The sequence below is a fragment of the Sphaerodactylus townsendi genome, linkage group LG13 (assembly GCF_021028975.2).
Source record: "Sphaerodactylus townsendi isolate TG3544 linkage group LG13, MPM_Stown_v2.3, whole genome shotgun sequence".
In the NCBI taxonomy this organism is placed as follows: Eukaryota; Metazoa; Chordata; class Lepidosauria; order Squamata; family Sphaerodactylidae; genus Sphaerodactylus; species Sphaerodactylus townsendi.
In genome coordinates, this window is record NC_059437.1 from 607,581 (window position 1) to 627,274 (window position 19,694).

Genomic DNA, 19,694 nt, shown 5'->3' on the forward strand with positions numbered 1-19,694 from the left:
CCTGGGTAACATTGCAGCTAAACATCATAAGGGGATATTAGGGTATAGTTCACAAAATGCATGCTGCATGGCGTGTAACCTCTATCTGTGGGTTCTGTGGGGCAGAAGTTGGAATGAGTTTGCAACAACAAATTTTAAACCAAAATGGTTTACTTTCTTAACATATAATATCAACATTTAACATCACACTTCAAGGTCCTGTTCAGGTTGCATTTTCAAGTCCTAATATTTACATTCTACTGATATTGCCAAGTCCAATTCTTCTTTGCAAGTGGGTTGGCTCCTGAAGACTCCAAGGGCTTGATGAACAGGATTCAACATGGTGAAGGTTTGCGGGAGAATATCACCTCAACATTACAACCATTAAAGAAACCCTTAACAAGGTGTTAAGGGCTTATATACAACCAAAGGTCCGAGTCTGGTAGCCCTTGTCTCCCAAACTACATGGAGTTTCTCTACGGCCTCCTTTTGCTGCTTTGGGTCTCCACCCCTTTCTGGAGTGTCAACCCATTCTGAGCATGGGGGTTACACGCGCACATGCACACATGTACACACACACACACACTGTTTGCCATTGCCTTCCTCCACAGTAGCTTCCTTGGTGGTCTCCCATCCAAGTATCGATCCTGCTTAGCTTCTGCGAACTGATGAGATTGGGTTATATTGTGCTGCCTGGTGGTACATTGTCCTACTAAGACCGGAAGCTTACATGCCTGCTCATGTGCTAGAGCATCACCCAGCTAGAGCATTACTTTGGCCAGTTCCAAATTCACATCAATTAAGTGCGTGGTTTCCCTCCTGTGGCTCTATTTTTGCAAAATCAGCTTTGCTTCATAGCCCCTGTTTTCTTAAACCTGTATTAGAGATGCTCGATTTCAAATGTGCCTTGAGTTATATTTAGATTTTGCATTTGTTAAAAGAGGGTTGTCACACGTACATAGTGACAAGGAGCTCTGCCCCTTCAGGAATTTCCCAACCTGGAGTTGGCAACCCTACTTGGGTATGACACCAGTAAGTCCATCAGTACTGTGGGTACTACTGAGGAATAATCACATGGTCTGAAATGGTGAGGTTGAAGACACCTTGGGACTGTTTCCTCGTCTCTGAGGCACCCTCAAGTGCTGGAAAAGAAACCTGCAGGGAATCTCAGCTGGCCTTCCATTGTCAATTACTTATTGTTGGGATAATGAAGTCAATCAAAGTTTTTTTTTAATACTTCTGGATTAAGAAACATAATCTGATTGTGCCCCCCCCCCCCCACCAGAACAGATCTAGAATTCTGAATTATAGTTCTGGGAGCTCTCCAGGGTCAACCTGGAGGTTAGCAACCCTATCCCCGAGAGATTTCTGTTGTAAACTATGGCTATGTTTATTAAGTTGTAGAAATTGCCCTTATAGGAAGCGGTGATTTTATAGCTTAGATGGATTTGCAGGGCAGTTGGATAAATTTATCAGGGCAACGCCTCCCAGTGGGTTTTAACCATGATGGCTGAATTGCAGAGGTGGGATCCAGCAGGTTCCTCACCCAGGTTCCTAGAGGTAGCAGTTTACTAAATTATTGTGTGTGTGCCAATTGCTTGAGGGGGTTACTTTCATTTATTTATTTATTTATTTATTTATTTTATTTATTTATTTTATTTTATTTATTTTATTTATTTATTTATTATTCCGGTTTTATATACCGCCCTACCACCCTGAAGAGGTGATTTTTAAGCCACTTGATTTTTGCCACATGATTTTTTTTTGCCCTTTAAATTCAGCCTCCTCAGCTAGTAAGCGCCATTGCAGAACTTGAAGCGAGGAGTCTAGCAGGAGGTGCACCGGCGATGCATGGCAGCCTGTGCCCTGCATGCATTCGTTTCCACTCGCCCAAGGACTGGTGCAGCTGGCTGCATCCTTTAAGCCACAGCCCTCACCCAGGAATGCACCGCACTCAGGGATACTTCGGCCACACCCCGATGGAAATGTCTCCTTCGGCCCCAGCTGGCCCATTGGCACTCATACTACAGTTTAGAATCCCGAATTTCACCGCTTAGGAACCTGTTACTAAAATTTTTTGGATCCCACCATTGCTGAATTGGATCTCCATGTGAAAAGGCAGGGTTCCTCTGAATGCCGGTTGCCAGGGGCAACAGCAGAGGGACATTTTGGTCTCTCTGCTGCCTCAGTTGGCCTTCCAGAGGTTTCTAGGCTGCCTCTACAGGAAGCAGGATGCTAGGCTAGATGCGCCATTTGTCTGATCCAACAGGTCTTTTCTGATGCTCTTATGTGTTTCTTGTTGTTGTTTTTAACATTGTTTTTTAACCATAAAGCTCCCTGGCAGACCTTGGGGCAGTCATATTCTCCCAGTTTATGTCCTTCACAAGAGCACTGTTAAGAACAAAATGGAAGAGGAGGAAACCATGAATGCGATCCTGAGTTCTTTACAGGATGGATAGAATAAAAGAAATTAAGGACTGAGTGCATTATGAAATTAACTGCTGTTAGAGTTTTATTCTGGGATCTGTGGAATCCAGGTTCAAATTCCCTCTCTGCCCTGGGAACTTGCTGAGTGACTTTGAGCCTGTGGCCCACGCTCAACCTCATCTTCTTTTACAGGATTAAAGGGATAAAATGGAGGGAAGGATGTCAGTCGCTTTGTGTTCCCTTCGTGGAGAAAGTCAGGGTACAAATGAATTAAATGAACGCATAAATATTTATCTGGGTCTTTTTCCAAGGAGTTCTGAAACTGCGCGTGCGGTCCTATGAGGGCTGGTTAAATTCGAGAGAAAGTGGTAATAGTCATCATGTTAGAGGTAACATTTGTTTTATTTCTGAGAAATAAAAGTCTGTGCGTACTAATGGTGAGGAATTGGGGGGGGGGGGGATTCCTGAATCTTTTGCCCAGCTGGCTACTTCTGGAGAAAGGATCCAGGTTTTCCTGATAAAAGCTGCCAGAAGAGAGTGAACCAGCATGGAAGCAGCTTGTCTACAAATGTTGTGTGCCTGATGGCCCACTGTAGAGGCCGTATTTTTGACCTTCTAGATCAGGGGTCTGCAACCTGCAGCTCTCCAGATGTTCATGGACTACAATTCACATCAGCCCCCAATTGGCCATGCTGGCAGGGGCTGATGGGAATTGTAGTCCATGCGTTTATCTGGAGAAGCAGGTTGCAAATCCCTCAGTTCTAGACTGGGCTAGTCCGTTTGTGCTCTTCAGATCTGCTGTTCTGGTTTGATGCTTGGACTTATGGATACTTACAGTTTGGCCCTGAACTGTGTTTGGACTACATTTGTTACCGCTTGTCCCAGTTGCTGCCTGAACCAGGATCTGAGGTGGACCCAGATTTCAATCCTTACCCTGCCATTTAGCTTGCTATGAGAACTGGCTCGGTGGTACAGCATTTGCCCAGCATACATAAAGTTACAGGTTTGGTCCTCGGCCTCTTCAGGTCTGAAGAGATGATGCTGGGGCCCTGGAGAGTGGCAACTGTGCCTCTTGTAGCCCCTAGTTCTACCCAGGCCTGAAGGGGCTTGAAAAATGTGTTGCCCTGGCAACTGGAGGAGGCTGGCCAGAGTGGATACCCCATTAATTAGCATTCAGTTGGCAGCCCAGTGCTGGTCAGCCAATCAGCCTCTTCCTATGAGCTTTAATCACCAGGGATCAAGACTAACACCTGCGGGCTGAATTGCACCTGTCCTAATAATTGATTATCTAATATAATCACTAATTCCCTGGCTATTGCTCATTTGCCTCTTACAATTGTTACATGTACACATAGTATCTTTTAAACGTTTTAAAAGTGTTTTCAGCAGAGCTGTTTTTCAGTTTACAGGCAATAATTGCTGTTTTGTTCTCTAGAAATTACATTCTTCAGTTAAACATATTGCCTTGTTTTAAGTTTCGAGTAATATTCACTAGCACCCTGTACTTAAAAATGGTTAGAAATTCATTGAGCATGCATGCGTCATTAGATCTAAAGTGGGATAATACTTATAGTTAGATAATTTAAATAATTTCATTAAATAATTAAATTTAAATAATACTTTCAAACAGATCGGGGGAGCAGGGCCAGGTAGGCACTTAAAAGAAGGGAAGGGCCCACCACAGAGGAGGTCCTGCAACAATATTGTATGATGAGGCTTCACTTGTGGCTGTTGCATTTTGCAGTTTCTGAATGCTTTTCTTGCCTTTCCATGCAGCATGCATGGCTCTTGAGTAGGCTGACCAGACGTCCCGCTTTTGACGGGACAGTCCCGCCTTGAAACAACTTGTCCCGCGGGTTTTTTCAAATGTCCCGGGTTTTGGAAGGCTGCCGCACTGCCTTTTGGGGCGCAAGGCAGTGCGGCAGCCTCCCACGCGGCCGCAGGAGCGCACAGCCTTCTGGGGCGCTGCCGTTTCCTGCCCTGTCACAGGGCGGGAAACAGAAGCGCCCCAGAAGGCAGTGCACTCCTGCGGCTACAAGACATCACGTCGGGCCGGTCAGCCTTTGTATCCCGATTACCGCGAAGGTGACCATCTGGTCACCTTACTCTTGAGGGACTTTCTGCCACCCAGTGTTGTATGTCGAAGTTGTGCTTCAGCAGCTTTCTGGAAGAAGTTGGCTGTTGGGTGAATTGCTTGTGTTCTTTTTCTTTCTAGAGAGACCCAAAATTTATGAAAAGGAGACTGATTTTGACAAGAACAAAGGCCAAGACCTGTTCACAAAAGGAGGGGAATACAGCCTCACGTGCACAGCGAGCGGGGTGCCACTTCCCAGCATACACTGGGCATGGGAGGCATGCGGCCTTCAAGACAGCCTGTGAGTAGCATTTGGATCTGGATTTACAGCACTTTGTCTTGTTTGCATCATTCATTTTACGATTTATGTAGGTCTCTAATGTCAAGTTACAAAGTGTCTTTGTGGTAATTTGTAAGATCTGGAAAGGGGGATGAAGGTTGCCTGAAATAAGTCAAAACTTGACCTATGGAGAAATTTCTTAAAACCTGATGGCTGTTAATAGCTTTATCCTCTATGCATAGCTTTATCCTCTATGCATCTAACCCAGGCGGATTCTGCACGGGCCAACTTCACCCGTGTCGGCCCAGTACAAACACCGTTTGTGGGGGGAACTTCCCACGGCTGCCGCCTCCAAATCGAGGCACTGCTGCTCCCCCCCCCAAAAAAACCCCGGTGTTTGAGTGAGGCAAATGAAAAATAGCGGTGTCCACCCAGTGCCGAGTGAATGGCACCAAGCGGAAGCTGCTGTTTTCCGGCATGCCGCTTAAAAAAAAAAACCTCTGTGTCCCTGTGTAGCTTTGTCAGGACGAGGGGCCATACCCCCTGCCCTCTGACCCCCAGGCCATTGCCTGGGCCACGGGGGCGTGTCCCCTCATCCTGATGGAGCTACGCAGGGACACAGAGTTAAGGTTTTTTTTAAAGCAGCGCACCTCGGGCAGAGGCACTACCGCAGCCTACTACAAGTGTGCCAATGGCCCAAGGGCTATACTGGTGTCTTTTACGCTGAGATCCCGCCACTCCCTGGGCCCATGTGGAATCTGCCCTAGTTAAAACCCATTTGTGCTAGTGGCCCTCACGGTTTGAGGACGCTAAGGAAGAGACGCAGCAAGGACCCACACAAGTTTTGTCTGTACAGGATAGTCATTTGCAGGATTTCCATCCATGCACATTTTTGGAGCATGAACATTTTTTGCCATCATGTTCACAAAACACTGCAGATTTTCTAGACTGGGTCCCAAGTATTGCCAGGATGAACAAGGTGGGCCATTCCTGAGTGGTGTCTTGGGTGGGGCTTTCTGCTTGGCTCTTCTGTAACCACTGTCTGTTTTCTGGAACTCAGAGCTGCAACCTCAGCAGATCTGCCATCTTATCCCCAAACGGTCAATCGGGGAACCAGTCGCCTCAGGCATATCCCCCCTCCCCCATTGCCAGTTTGATTCCAAGGCGTTAAGGCTTTTGAAAGAATGAGCAGCTACCCGCAAACATCCACATCCCACAGGGAAGTTTTGAGAAATTCCAGTTGAAGCAGCTGCTCAGAAGCAAATAAACATGCCCCCTGTGAGACGTATATCCTTGGATCTTCATGCTGGACACGGAACAGAAACCAAGCTGGATTTTTGTTGAGTTTTACAGCACAAGCTGAGATGTTAAGAAAAATGGATAGTGAGCCAACGTAGCGGAAATCAGCAGGTCTTTGGAACACTGTTTGGCTTGCAGTGTCACAAAGGTGGCAACGCTCACGTGTCTGTGTCGTTGGTGTTTGAAAACACATTAAAATGAGTGCCTCGTTGTGTGGGTCTTTTCTGCTAATTTCAGAAGCACCGTGTCTGTGGCTCGGCTCTTTTTCCCTACCCGATTGTTTCAGAGGCAGCCTTGTGGGGCTGCAGCAGAAGAGCTAAATTGGAGTCTGCTGGCACCTTAGAGAGGAACGCGTTTTGGTGTGAGACTGCAGTCCTGATATAAAGCGGCCTGTAGTTTTTCTTTAAAAAACGTAAGACTTTATTGAGAATTGAAGCATGCGAGAGATAGACGAATTCTAAGGAATATAGAAAGAACAGCACCTAGCTGGGCCCAAGAGCCACAGTTACAGTAAGATAACAAAGGGAAGAATACCAACATTGAGATACAGAGTTAACATTACAAAAGATAGTGGCTTGGTCACACCTTGGAGAGCTGCGGCCGCATTTTAGTTTTCGTTTCCTGGAAGGCTAGAAGGGGGAGGGGGGATGAGCCAAGGGGCCCATCCTGACGTTTGGGGGATATAAACATTTGAGAGTCAAAGAGCTTTCCCCCCGAAATCTTGGTTGTCTCAAAGGGGCTGCTGAGTTTGGATCTATTTTGGATCAGACATTCCATTTGATGGCAGTTTTTTAATCTCTGCAATAATGAGGACTAGCAACTTGCGCCACATCAGTTTTTCAGCTTGGATGAGCAAGTGCCAGGCAAAAAAGCCAGAGGACGAGCATCAAATTCTAGAGGCCCAAAAGATGACCCAGCCATTGTGGGCAGGGTGAGAAGAGATGAGAAGAGGACAAGGCTAGACAGACACCGCAGGCAGTAGAAGGCATTGTTAGCGTTGTTTTGAAAGATCAGCCACATTCACTGGATTGTTGCTGGTTGCAGATGATCCCAGTCTTTGGCTCTCCCTTGCCCATATGGTGCCTGGCAGATGGAGAGGTAAGGATCCCAAACCCACCTTGTGAGAAACTGGGGGTGGAAGAAGATTGCTAAACCTGGATCTGCCATTCAGGAATTAAGCAGTTAAAACACGAGGTGCTTGTGGAGGATTCTTTAGACAAATAGACAGTTTGTTTTGTTCCTGTTGAAACATTAACAGAGCAACCCATGGGAAGAAGCCAGAATGGAGCGTACTTCACTGGGTGAGCACCAGTGGGGAAGTTTGGGAGCCAAGCGTAACAACTCCGCTTGCTCTTTCACCCTTCTCTGCAGCAAGATAGCTGGAGTCGGGTTTTCCACCCTAAGAAATAAAGGACAGATGTGGGGATCTAAAGCACCAGGTGTGCAGCCTTTTTGATGTTTTTCAGGGCGTTGGAGGAGAGTTGGTGTCATTTGAAAAACACCAGAGGAAAATGTTTGAAGTTCAGATTGCCTCTTAATTTGTTGTCCAAGGTCACGTCTGGTGATAGTTCACTGGGTGAACAACCAGGCACACCTAGATCAAAGTGCCTGCAAGATTCTTGGGAGGAGTCCCTTTTCAGAGGTCTCGGGGCCCATGTATTACTCAAGATTCTGCACAAAAAAATTTTCCTGTGAGAAACCTCAGGACAGGTTTTACTATAACTCTGACCTTCTTTCCTCGCTATCAGGGGTAAATGTGTGGCTAGAGGTCAGTGGGGTAGAAGTTAAAATACAACATGCATCCTGCGTTGAATTCAGGCCATTATGTTTTGGTTTGCTGCGTTGTGTGCTCTCTTTGCAGCTCAGACCAGTGGGCAGCTTCAGTGCTCCTGTCCTTTGTGCCTAAGAGTGAGTTCACAACCGTTTCTTTCCCTGCCAATCCTGGGCAGGAGACTCATGAACACTTTTTGGTTTGTTTTAAAACCCCACAACTTGGGACCACGACTCATTCGAGACAAGACTGAATTCTCCTTCCCATGCAAATGTGAAGATACTTGTTCATTGTTTCATCTCTCCCCTCCTCCACTTTCTGTGCTCCTTCAGAGTAGGTGGAGATCAAGGGACCAACATAAGGGCCCTTTCCCCATTTACCCTTGTTGGAGGAGGTTAAGCTGCGCCGCATAAATTTAACCCAGCAATGCAATTCCTGGCAGTCGTGCCCCGGCTTCCCCACGACCCTGCGCTCTGCACGGGGTCATCAAAAGGCACCATTTGAAAAGGCGCCAGGAATTATATGTGCTGAGGGGGCGCGAGAGAGGCAGCGTCGGGGCGGCTGCGTTCTCGCCGCCCCTGAAGTGGGGAGTGCAGCTGGACCCCGTGCTACTTTAGGAGAGTAGCGCGGGGCTTAAGGTAAGTGGGGAAAGGGCCCTTGGACACCCAGGGAAACTCAGGACCGAACACCAGGATCCAAAGCAAGATCTCCCAGAACCAGTTCCAGCTCCAGATGGGGGTTGCCAGCTCCGGGTTGGGGAATACCTGGAGATTTGGGGGATGGAGCTTGGGGAAGGCAGGGTTGGGAAGAGGAGGGGCCTCAGCAGGGCCCAGGGCCACAGAATCCACCCTCCAAAGCAGCCATTCTCTCCAGGGGAACAGATGGTGGATGCCTGGAGAATGATGGTCATAGTGCGAGATTTTCAGAGGCCACCTGGAGTTTGACAACCCCGGTCCAAACCCTATTTTTTAGCTTGATCACATTCGCTTCACTCCATATTGGCACCTTTGGAGTATAAAGTTGGACAAAGTAGTGGGCATTTATGTTTTTTACTTAGAAGTAAATTTTGGTTTGTTCCATGTGGCCTAGATGACAATGTATTGGTTCAATTTGTGCTGATCTCTTTTTCCTGCTTCCTACATCTTCATGGTGCATTCGTGCATCTCCCAGAGTTTTTGTAGGATTTCTCTGATGTCTCTCAAACCTGTTTTCCTGCAAAGTTTTGGGGAAGGTGATATGCAAACCTAGATGGGTGCTGCTGTGTGACTGGGAAATGTTGGACTTTCCTGCTTCCATGCCATCCACTTTCCCATACGCTGACCCCTCAGGGGCCATTTCTCCTTTCCTCCCACCACACCAGGGGGCAGTTTAATTTTCTTTTAATCATCAGCTGAATATCATTATATTGATAGAATACCGCTACAAAATGTTGTAGTCATCCCCGCAGGGTCGTCGCTAAGGAATAGGCGAGACGCGGAGGAGGTTTCATCTGGTGGAGAGCGTCAGCAACAGGAAGCGCGGGATTTCGTGATCCTGACAACTCTCCCTGTGCTGGTCTCTGGCACCTTTTATTAGGGTTTCATTGTGGGCGTGTAAAGGAGGTGGGTAGGGAGATGAGCGGGAGACCGGGAGACCTGGAGATCATCATGTGATGCATGATCTCACCTGGCTCTACGTCGGCGGAGAGGTGGAGCTGTATGCGTCTGAGCCTAATCCCTCACCTGGGGGGGCAAGACCAGGCAGCCCTGGCGCCCGGTGACTGAAGGCCAGACAGTTCATGACCCGGGTGACTCATAGGGGGGATGAGGAGTGGGGAGTGCGGATGCGACCAGCAAGGCTCGTGAGGTCCGTTGGCGTCCCAAGCGTTCTACCACGGTGCTGCTGGGTCAGCATGCATTACTACATCTCCTCCTTTTTTTACATTTTAGAAAAAGGGGGACCGAAATGCTAAGGGGCGATTTAAAGGGACGGCTTGTCTCCTCCGCCCGTCTGGTCAAGCTGACCAAGCTGCTTGTGTGTAACATTAGAACTTGGCTGCGGGGTAAAGGGGAAATTCGAGGGGCTTCTTACACACGTTACAGGCAATATTAGACACGCGATTGAACGAAACAAGATCCGATGCAACTTGGTGGGCACACAATTAAACCAATGCAGAGCTGTACAATAGCACTCAACCATCCTCCCGGCAGCCAGCTCCAGAGGGCTGGACCGACCACCAATGGGGCAAAACATCATACTTCAAGATTAAGATACAACTTCTTGCAGCTCACGTACTTTTCATTATGAATCACCTGGGAATTATCAGAAAGATTAAAACAACACATATTATGTACATTCTCACAACCTTGGTGATGTAATAACAATAGGTAATCAATAAGCCGCACGATTGTCTAGGGTTAAGCTTGATCAGAAGTTCCTGCTGCTTTCGGAAGCCAGAAGTGTCCAGGAGCAAATGGAGGTAGAATTCTGATGGAAGCTTTCGCGAAGGGCACAGGCCAGCCGGCCAATAGTCTTGGTGTTACAGGAAACAAGTCCTGGGCTCCCACAAAGGGAAGTTGCGAGGAGACAGGCTCCGCCTTTGGGAGAGAGGCTGCACGCCGCTGTCTGCCGTATTTGAACAGGTGAGTGGGATCAAAAGGCAGAGCGGAGCGGCGGCGGCGACGTCCGGGCTCCCTGGGGTGGAGCCTGCAGCATGAAGAGTCCCGGCAGACACGACAGGCGAGGAAATGCAGCAATAACAAAATAACATAGCAACTTCAAAAAATTAGGGCATGCAATAAATTCAAACAATAAAAAATGGCTAAACGATACATAGGCTGGATGGGATGTATCGGGAAGGGAAGAGGCAAACCCCGGTGGTTGCATAATTGTCCAATGCATACGGCTCTTGCTGTTTGACTACCAACAAAGCTACAGAAGCGATGGGCGTTAGAGTCCATGGATTTCTCAAGAGCGTAGGGGGAGCTACTGATAGTCTTTAGCATTGCAGGTTCAGTGATTCTCACGAGCAAAGGCTTGTGAGAGAAGGCGTGTTCCAACAATATTCAAGCGACTGAGAACAGCGGAGAGTTCTAAGGGTTAATCTATCAGGAATGTCCCTGGCTGCAACTCCAGAAGAAACTTCAGCCAGGGGCTGACAGAGAGGGAGAGAGAATAGCGATTGTCAGATGAGGGAGCAGCAACACTAGCGGCATCAACCTCTGAGCCACAGCTGGTCTAGGCTTCCGTTCCCCCCAGGGGGGTGGCCCCAGCGGGGGCTGTGATCTTAGTGGAAGAATGGGTGTGCTGGCTCCAGAGAGATCCCTCCCATTCCCCGCCCAGGCTGGGGGGCACCGGGCCCTCTCGACAGGGCGGCGGGGTCAGATCCTCCAGGGAGGCCCCGCTCCATCTCCCGGGAGGGGGGGGTCGGTCTGGCACAGGCGCAGCTGGACTCCTGTATGGAAGAGAAAAGACAAGCAACGCTTTTCCCCTAGGGCTCTTAAGTGCTGGCTGAGTTGGGTTCCTTATAGATGACAGTGGAAGGCTCAAGTCCTGAGTGGGGGGGGCGGGCAATTTTTTTTTGATAGAGAATAGAGAAGAGTACTTTGGATATGGTCTGCTGGATGAGACCCTTGATTGGGTCAATAGGGGGGGGGAACTACTCCCCTTTCGCGTTTGCTTTGGCCAAGTTTTCGTTAGGCGCTTAGTTGGCCCATTCCGACAAATCCATCACTTGCAAATATCCAAGCATGCTAAGAGATACAAGGTAGTGGAATTGCCCTCAAAGGCTTAGGAGAAGGGGAGAGGTCATATCCAGGTCGGATGTTTGTTTGTAAAACAATCCCAATCAATCATCTATGGTGTGGGTTTTTGGCAAAGCAACTTGAAGTCACCCGCCACTATAGTCATATCGCAATATGCTAGCGCCTATAGGAAAGATATAGAGAAAGATGCAAAGAAAACAGTTCCTCGGGCTTGGAGGCTCTGATCACAGGAGCAAATTGAGAGAGGTCAGTAAAAAACCCTTTATCAGATCCCAGATCTAGAGGTGGGGCGCGCCAGCCCATTAGAAAGAGGGAGGGTGTGCAGAAAGGAAGGCAGGGGGGGGGAAGGGCGAAGTCAGCTCTACCTTCCCCTCCCGTAAGGGGACTCTTTGGTCGGTTTGAGCTCAGCTTCCTACCTTCACAGCGGAGGCTGTGTAAGATAGGTGTGGCTGAGAGACCCCCCTTGGCACTGTGACTAGCTGTGAGCCGCTCAGCAGAGAATGTGGGAGCATGAAAATGATTCGGCTTCATATGTAAACTTGCGCCACGCCAATGTGGCAAGTGTAGGCTCAGATGGACAAAGGAAAAGGTTCTCAAGGAGAGGTTTGAAGAAAGCGGTTTGAAGGTTTAAACTAAGATGGAGGCGGCTTCAAGCAGGTCCCATCGGTATCCTTGGGAGCACGCACGAAGCTGTGTGTCCCGCGCTTAAGGCGGATGCTGTAATACGAAGCCTTTCAAGGCATTGGCACACATAATCAGAAGGAGAAAAACTTTAATTGAAGTAACAAGAGCATAGCGCAGAAGCAATGGAGAAATCCCCAAGGAGGGGAAACCTTATAGGGGTCTCTTGAAAGGGGGCAAGACACATACAGAACATACATAGGCATACAGAGCACATATAAAGAAACGAGGAGGATTGCAACTCTGATTTGAGATTTTGCTCTCTCTGAGGTGCTGACGCATTTGCTGCCACTGGAAGCTTTGAGCTTTAGGGCTTTGCATTGTACATAGAGGCTGGGTGAGATCTGGTTTGAACCTTACAGCATGCTGAGAGGGCCAAGGGGGCTTCTTTCTTCACGAAGGACTTTTGGCCAAGGCCATTGTGCGAAGATCTTCCCCTTTCCATGCCTCATTGTCCTGTAGATTGCCTATGGTGGCATTCTGAGGAGGGCTCAAAACGGCAAAGTCCTCTTCCGTCAGCATTCCTTTCTGCTGCAATTCAGCGGGACTGTGGACTCTGCAGAGATTTTGGAAATGCGTGCCATTCTGGGGGCACTGGCGGAGGCATGGTGACTTTGGACGTAGAAGGGCTACCGTGAGCAAGCGCATAGGACGTAGGGGGGGGGAGCAAGCTGGCAAGACCAGCCCAATGGTCTCCGTGGGGATGGGATCACTATACCGAGCTGGGGCAGCTAAGATCTCATGGGGGAGCTCCGGGGGAAGGCTTTGAGGTGCTGATCTCGGGTTCCGGGCTGGGGAGATGCCCGGGCGCTGGGCCTCCCCCCAGCCGGCATTGGGAGAGCCTCGGCCTTAGACTTTCCTGGGGGTCTTCGCCCTCTGGGGAGAGACCCTCCCTCCATCAGGGGTTGTAGGCTCCCTCACCGGGCAGCCTACAATTCCCTCCTGAAATGTCCTGGCTATTACCGCACTGGAGACACTCGCCCCGGGGCTGTCTCATGGCAGCGGAGAGGCCGGGCGGCTAGAAGGCTGGGCTTGATGGGCTTAAAGACCCCATATCCTGGCAAGCTTTGAGCATGTCGGCCAGCCCGGGGTTCCTTCCTAGGCCCGTGATCGCCTTTGTGGCACCTCAGCGGAGGCGCTCTCCTTGGCAAGGCGCTTTAAGCGAGTTCAGCCTGGGCCTCCTCGTTGTCAACCTGCCTCTTGAGGGCCTCCCGGAGCCTGTTCACAAACTCAGCATAGTCTCTTGAGGCTTCTGCCGGGTGCTAGAAAAACTTTGGGCTTGGCTGTCCGGCATTGGGGACTTTCAAAAAACGCCTTGTGGAAGCATTCAGAGTCGCACCGTAGTGGGTACACCGGCAGGACGATTACCTGATTGTTGGGGTTACTGAAGGCATCAAAGCCGGTAAAGCCGAGCGGTTGCGGTAGGGCGCTACCGGAGGCGGCCGTCCTGGCTAAAGCATTGTTGGCGGAACTCGCTCTCCCAGATCACAAATTAGCAGGGCCCAGGAGCATGCAGAAGGTGGTCTTCCCAGTCAGTCCGGAACCATTAAGTGATTCCTCGCGAATCGCCTCTAGCATGCCTCTCACATAGGGTCAGGTGACTTCTAATGCCCGCACCGCCACGGAGCTCAGTGAGTGATGTTGTAGCTTTGGCGGGCGATACTCGACAACCCGGCCGAATGACGCCACCCTCCCCCTCGGTATTCGTGAAATGGACGGGGCACAATGCAAGAATATCGGCATTCTGCCTTCCCGGTCAGGGTTTCTTTCTTCTGCAGATCGTGGCTAATAATGTCATGCGAAAGTTTTGAAACCCGCGCCATTACGTGGCGCTGACGGGAGGTGCAGTGGTTTCGGAAAATGAAGGCGGAGCAGGAGGAGGGGGCGGCTGAGCCGCTGGAGAGTTTGAAATGGGCTAAGGAGCAAGGGGGGCAGAAGGAGGACAGGCGCCCAATTTAGCCGGATAGAGAAACTTCCGGCGTTGAAATTGAAGGTGAAAGATCGAAAGGAGGGCGGCCTACAGCTGTAAGTGGGAGCCATAGGTCTAGCGGGCTGATGGCGACAAAACATTGTCTCCACGTCAGTAGCAGTGACATCGGTGAGGCTCTGTGTCTTGAAGAGTGCGCCCGATGTTTTCACCAGTCCTTAAGATTCAATGTACCCCCCCTCTGGGTAGCCATGGACACTGAGCTTCAATCTCCTCGAACCAATTTGCGCCCAGCTCCCTTCTATAACTGGGGACCCTGCCGCATTTATTCGCTGAAGCTTTCAGTTAGTCAACGTAAGCTTGTCATAAGCCCTGCTTTGCAAGTCTCCCATACTCACCGGTGTTCCGTCGGACGAGAGAGTGTCCTAGGACGCGTGTTCTCTGGACGCGCCGCATCCAGAGGACGAGGCGATACCCGAAAGCGGTGGTCCTCCTGGATGCGCCGATCCAGCGGGACTTCTCGGTATCGCTGCCCTTCCCTGCATGACGGTCGAGCAGGGTGGAGGTTCGAGGATTCCCGGGTTTCGGCACCAGCTTGTAGTCACATCCCCACAGGAGTCGCCGCTAAGGGAATAGGCGAGACGCTGGAGGAGGTTTCATCTGGTAGAGGAAGCTGTCAGCAACAGTAAGCGCGGGATTTTAGGTGGATCCTGACAACTCTCCTGTGCTGGTCTCTGGCACCTTTTATTAGGGTTTCATTGTGAAGTGTAAAGAGGGAGATGGAGTACGGGGAGATGAGAAGGCGGGGAGACCGGGAGACCTGGAGATCATCATGTGATGCATGATCTCACCTGGCTACGTCTTGCGGAGAGGAGCGTAAGCCGTCTGAAGCCTAATCCTCACCTGGGGGCAAGACCATTGTCCCCAAGCCTGGTGACTGAGGCCAGACATGATTCATGACCAAGTGGACTCATAGGGGGATGAGGAGTGGGGGTGCGGTGCGACCAGCAAGGCCGTAGGTCCGTTGGCGTCCCAACGTTCTACCACGGTGCTGCTGGGTCAGCAGTGCATTACTACAAATGTGTAACAGTTTCCATGAACTTCTGGGTATTATTATTATTATTATTATTATTATTATTATTATTATTATTATTATTATCATCATCATCATCATCATCATCATCATCATCATCATCATCATCATTATCATTATCATTATCATTATCATTATCATCATCATCATCATTATTATTATTATTATTATTATTATTTAGTGGTGTGTATGCAGCCCCTTCAATTGCAGAGGTATAAGGGGAAAGGCACATATTTGCAATGGAAGAAGCTAAAGACTTTTTTATTGGATGCTGCAAATTTAAATAACCCCTTACACATATTGTTATAGTGGTATATATTCAGTTGCCAATTTTTAAAAAATTGAGCAAGTTCCCGTGGCCTGGGGGCTGGGGGGGGGGCGGTGGCCACTACTGGAGGACTGAGGCAAGAAATTGGGGGGGAAGGCGTGCAGTGAATTCGCAACAGCTGCAGCAATGAGAACACCTCACAAATCTAACCCTAACAAGCTGCATCCATTCCACGTTTTTGAGATTTAAACCCTAAAGAATATAAGTTTGGAACACTCATTGAAACACATTTTTGACAATTTGTTTGTTTGTTTGTTTGTTTCAATTTATAGACCGCCCCATCCCCAAGGGGCTCTGGGCGGTTCACAACGTTCATATATATACAATAAATAGAGGTTCACAATAGTGACCACATAACAATCAACACATTAGCTAAAACCCAATAAAATCTATTTAAAAACAGCGATCCACATAACAATGGTAGGCGTCCTATACCCAGTTCATTAAAATCTCCCCAGAAAGAAGGAAGGAGAGGCCAGATCCCTCTCTAGGAGGGTAGCATATCCCACAAAGGGAACAATATGAACAAAATAGAGTAATTTCCCAGGCCCAGAAACCAGAGGTGGGATCCAACCAGTTCTCACCACTACTCTAGAAGTGGTTACCAATTTTTTCTGAGTGCCGAGAAGGGGTTACTAAAGCAGCCTCCCTGCCCAATAGGGCCTGGAGGTGCGTGTGTGTGGCAGCACCACTTTTTGAATCCCACCACCATCGGAACCTGTTAATAAAATGTTTGGATCCCACCACTGCCAGAAACCAGAAAATACCCATAGTTCCTATACCTTGTAAATTGGGTAGGAGGTGTGGCTCGGTGTTAGAGACTCCACGTGACATGCAGAAGGTCACAAGTTCAGTCCGCAACCTTTCTAGTTAAAAGAATCGGGGGAAAGGTGTCATGAAATCCCTGTTGCCTGAGAGTTGCCATTTTCCTTCACACAGTGCAGGACAGAAAGTCAGCTAGTATTCTTGAGACATGTACATGTTTGCATGCCCAGCTTCTTCCACCTTAAGCGGACCCACAAAGGGCGCTTGGCTTCTGAGTCCCTAAAATCCTGAGGCTGGTCCTGCTGGCCTGCAAGGGCCACCTTGAAAACCTCCCTAAAAACTTGGAGCATGCTCAAGGACCCTGCTCCAAAAAAGGCTTTTAAAGAGGCCTCTGTAAGAAAGGTGAGCATCAAAAGAAGCAGATGAACAAATGAAGGATGCCGAGTTAAGAACATAAGAACATAAGAACAAGCCGGCTGGATCAGACCAGAGTCCATCTAGTCCAGCTCTCTGCTACTCGCAGTGGCCCACCAGGTGCCTTTGGGAGCTCACATGCAGGATGTGAAAGCAATGGCCTTCTGCGGCTGTTGCTCCCGAGCACCTGGACTGTTAAGGCATTTGCAATCTCAGATCAAGGAGGATCAAGATTGGTAGCCATAGATCGACTTCTCCTCCATAAATCTGTCCAAGCCCCTTTTAAAGCTATCCAGGTTAGTGGCCATCACCACCTCCTGTGGCAGCATATTCCAGACACCAATCACACGTTGCGTGAATAAGTGTTTCCTTTTATTAGTCCTAATTCTTCCCCCCAGCATTTTCAATGAATGCCCCCTGGTTCTAGTATTGTGAGAAAGAGAGAAAAATTTCTCTCTGTCAACATTTTCTACCCCATGCATAATTTTATAGACTTCAATCATATCCCCCCTCAGCCGCCTCCTCTCCAAACTAAAGAGTCCCAAACGCTGCAGCCTCTCCTCATAGGGAAGGTGCTCCAGTCCCTCAATCATCTTTGTTGCCCTTCTCTGCACTTTTTCTATCTCCTCAATATCCTTTTTGAGATGCGGCGACCAGAACTGGACACAGTACTCCAAGTGCGGTCGCACCACTGCTTTATATAAGGGCATGACAATCTTTGCAGTTTTATTATCAACTCCTTTCCTAATGATCCCCAGCATAGAGTTTGCCTTTTTCACAGCTGCCATGCATTGAGTTGACATTCCCATGGAACTATCAACTAAGACGCCCAAATCCCTTTCCTGGTCTGTGACTGATAGCACTGACCCCTGTAGCGTGTATGTGAAGTTGTGAGTCTGTCAATTTCAGGTTACTTGTTTTAATTTTCAGATGCAGAGAACAGGGACAAAGAACTGTGGTGAACCAAATCACTGGCCACGAAACCATGTCCCGAGCCAATACAATCAAGAACATAGAGGAAAGGAATGTCCGGCAAGGTGATAAGGACAAGGTATGTTGCTGGGAATTCTGACCTCATGCGCTTCGCCGTGCTCTTCTGGAGCTTCCCAGGGACCAGTTTCCTTTGAGTTCAAATCTTTGACATGCTTGGGATTTTTTCACCCTGGGATCACATTCAAACCTTCTCTGTTGATCAGAATTCTAGACGGTGGCAATGATGTCATTTTGTCCTTTTCCAGGCTCTTTGGAGTTGCATGACTCCAAATGCCTTTTGGGTGCTGAGCTTGAGAAAGTGCATAGAAAGGGCTCAGCCAGGGCGGCACACTCATCCCAAGGGAATCCAATAAATGTGCTCTCTTATCTCATCAAAATGCTTTGCAGTCTTCGGGGACTCTTTTCTGCCCTGATTGTCCTGTTTCCAACCACTGTGCCTCCTTTGTGCTGTCTCCGGAATGTGAATTGTTTCCAGTTTGTCCCCACTGTCAGCATTTTGTAAAAACACTTTGTTTCCATGGAAGAAAAAAAGGTAAAGGCAAGCACCGAAGTCTGGGCTGTTGTGTGGTTTCCAGGCTGTATGGCCGTTTTCTGGTAGCATTTTCGCCTGACGTTTCGCCTGCATCTGTGGCTGGCATCTTCAGAGCACTGGGGCATTAGTGAGTTATAAGAGTGACTAGGCAGACAGTGTTTACTGGGTGGTTTGCCATTGCCTTCCCCAGTCTTCTTCATGTAACTCCCCACAGGCTGAGTGCTCACTTTGCCGACTTCAGAAGGGGCCTTTCCCCACTTACCTTAAGCCCCACGCTGCTTGAGGAGAGCAGCCACCCTGACGCTGTCGCTGTCGCGCCCCCTCAGCGCGCGGCATCCCTGGTGCTCTTGCAAAGGGCGCTGGGAGCAGCACACAGCAAAGGGCTCACAAAGGTAAGTGGGGAAAGGGCCAAGGATAATGTCACCCTTCAGTTGGTTCCCTGCTTTGACTGCAGTACTGCAGCTTACCATTCTGTTCCACAGGAAGAAAGCAAGGTGAGAAAAACACAGTTTAATTTCCGAGTGGCTTGTGTATTCTTTCCCTCATCCACCCACCCACTCACCTGAACCACGCTCTGGTAGGATAGCTAATAAGAATAAGCTTTAACCCCACAGCATTCCAGCAATAGCAATGATATGAAAAATGCCAACCGTCGTTTTATCCCGATGCCCAGCTTTAGCTGCTCACAGCTAAAGGGCAGGCCAGGGTAGAGCTAATTACAGTAATCTAGCATGGAGGTGACCACTGCATGGATCGCCGTGGCTAGGTCAGATCGGGAGAGATACGGAGCTAGCCGCCGTCCTTGGCGTAGATGGAAAAACGCTGTGCGCTGAGGTGGGTTATCTGCGCCTCCATTGAAAGGAGGGCATCCAGAAACACCCCAAAACAGTGGGCAACAGGGCCAGGTTGTAAAACCATCCCCTCAGGCAACAGCCTTACAGAACAGACCAATTTTTCCTAAAGGTGACAAGAGATGCATATAAGATGGGAATGACCCTGAAGTTCAGCATCCCTTGGTTCAGAGTATTTCCTAATGTCCCTGCCTGGGAATTGAGATCAGAGGGAGGGGTCTTCCAGACTGTTCCATCAATCAGAGAAGCTCGTCTGGTGGGCACACAAAAGAGGGCCTTTTGGGGGGGGGGCAGCCCCTTGATTGTGGAACAACTCCCCCCGCAAGGTGCACCTGCCCCTCCCCTTTCAGTCTTCAGGAGGCCGTTGAAGAGAGTTTTATTCAGGACTGAATTTGACTAGTTTAGTTTGACATTGCAGACGATACTGTTTTGTTTACATGGGAAGCTGTCTTTTGTTCCGCAAGGCAGAAAAGTGGCTATACAATTTTTAAAACAATTGAGTAAGTATACCTGGCTAACTGTCAATCCTCTCCTCCA

General features: G+C 49.0%; 1 protein-coding gene across 2 annotated transcripts in view; it reads left to right on the top strand.

Moving 5' to 3' along the window:
- LOC125442741 (vascular endothelial growth factor receptor kdr-like) overlaps positions 1-19,694 on the top strand; it is a 264,688-nt gene that overhangs the window by 140,699 nt on the left and 104,295 nt on the right. For both annotated transcript variants that reach the window (XM_048514384.1, XM_048514385.1), the window contains exons 10-11: positions 4,622-4,781; positions 17,712-17,832. In XM_048514384.1, the coding sequence (XP_048370341.1) occupies positions 4,622-4,781; positions 17,712-17,832 (281 nt within the window). The remainder of the gene's footprint in view (positions 1-4,621; positions 4,782-17,711; positions 17,833-19,694) is intronic.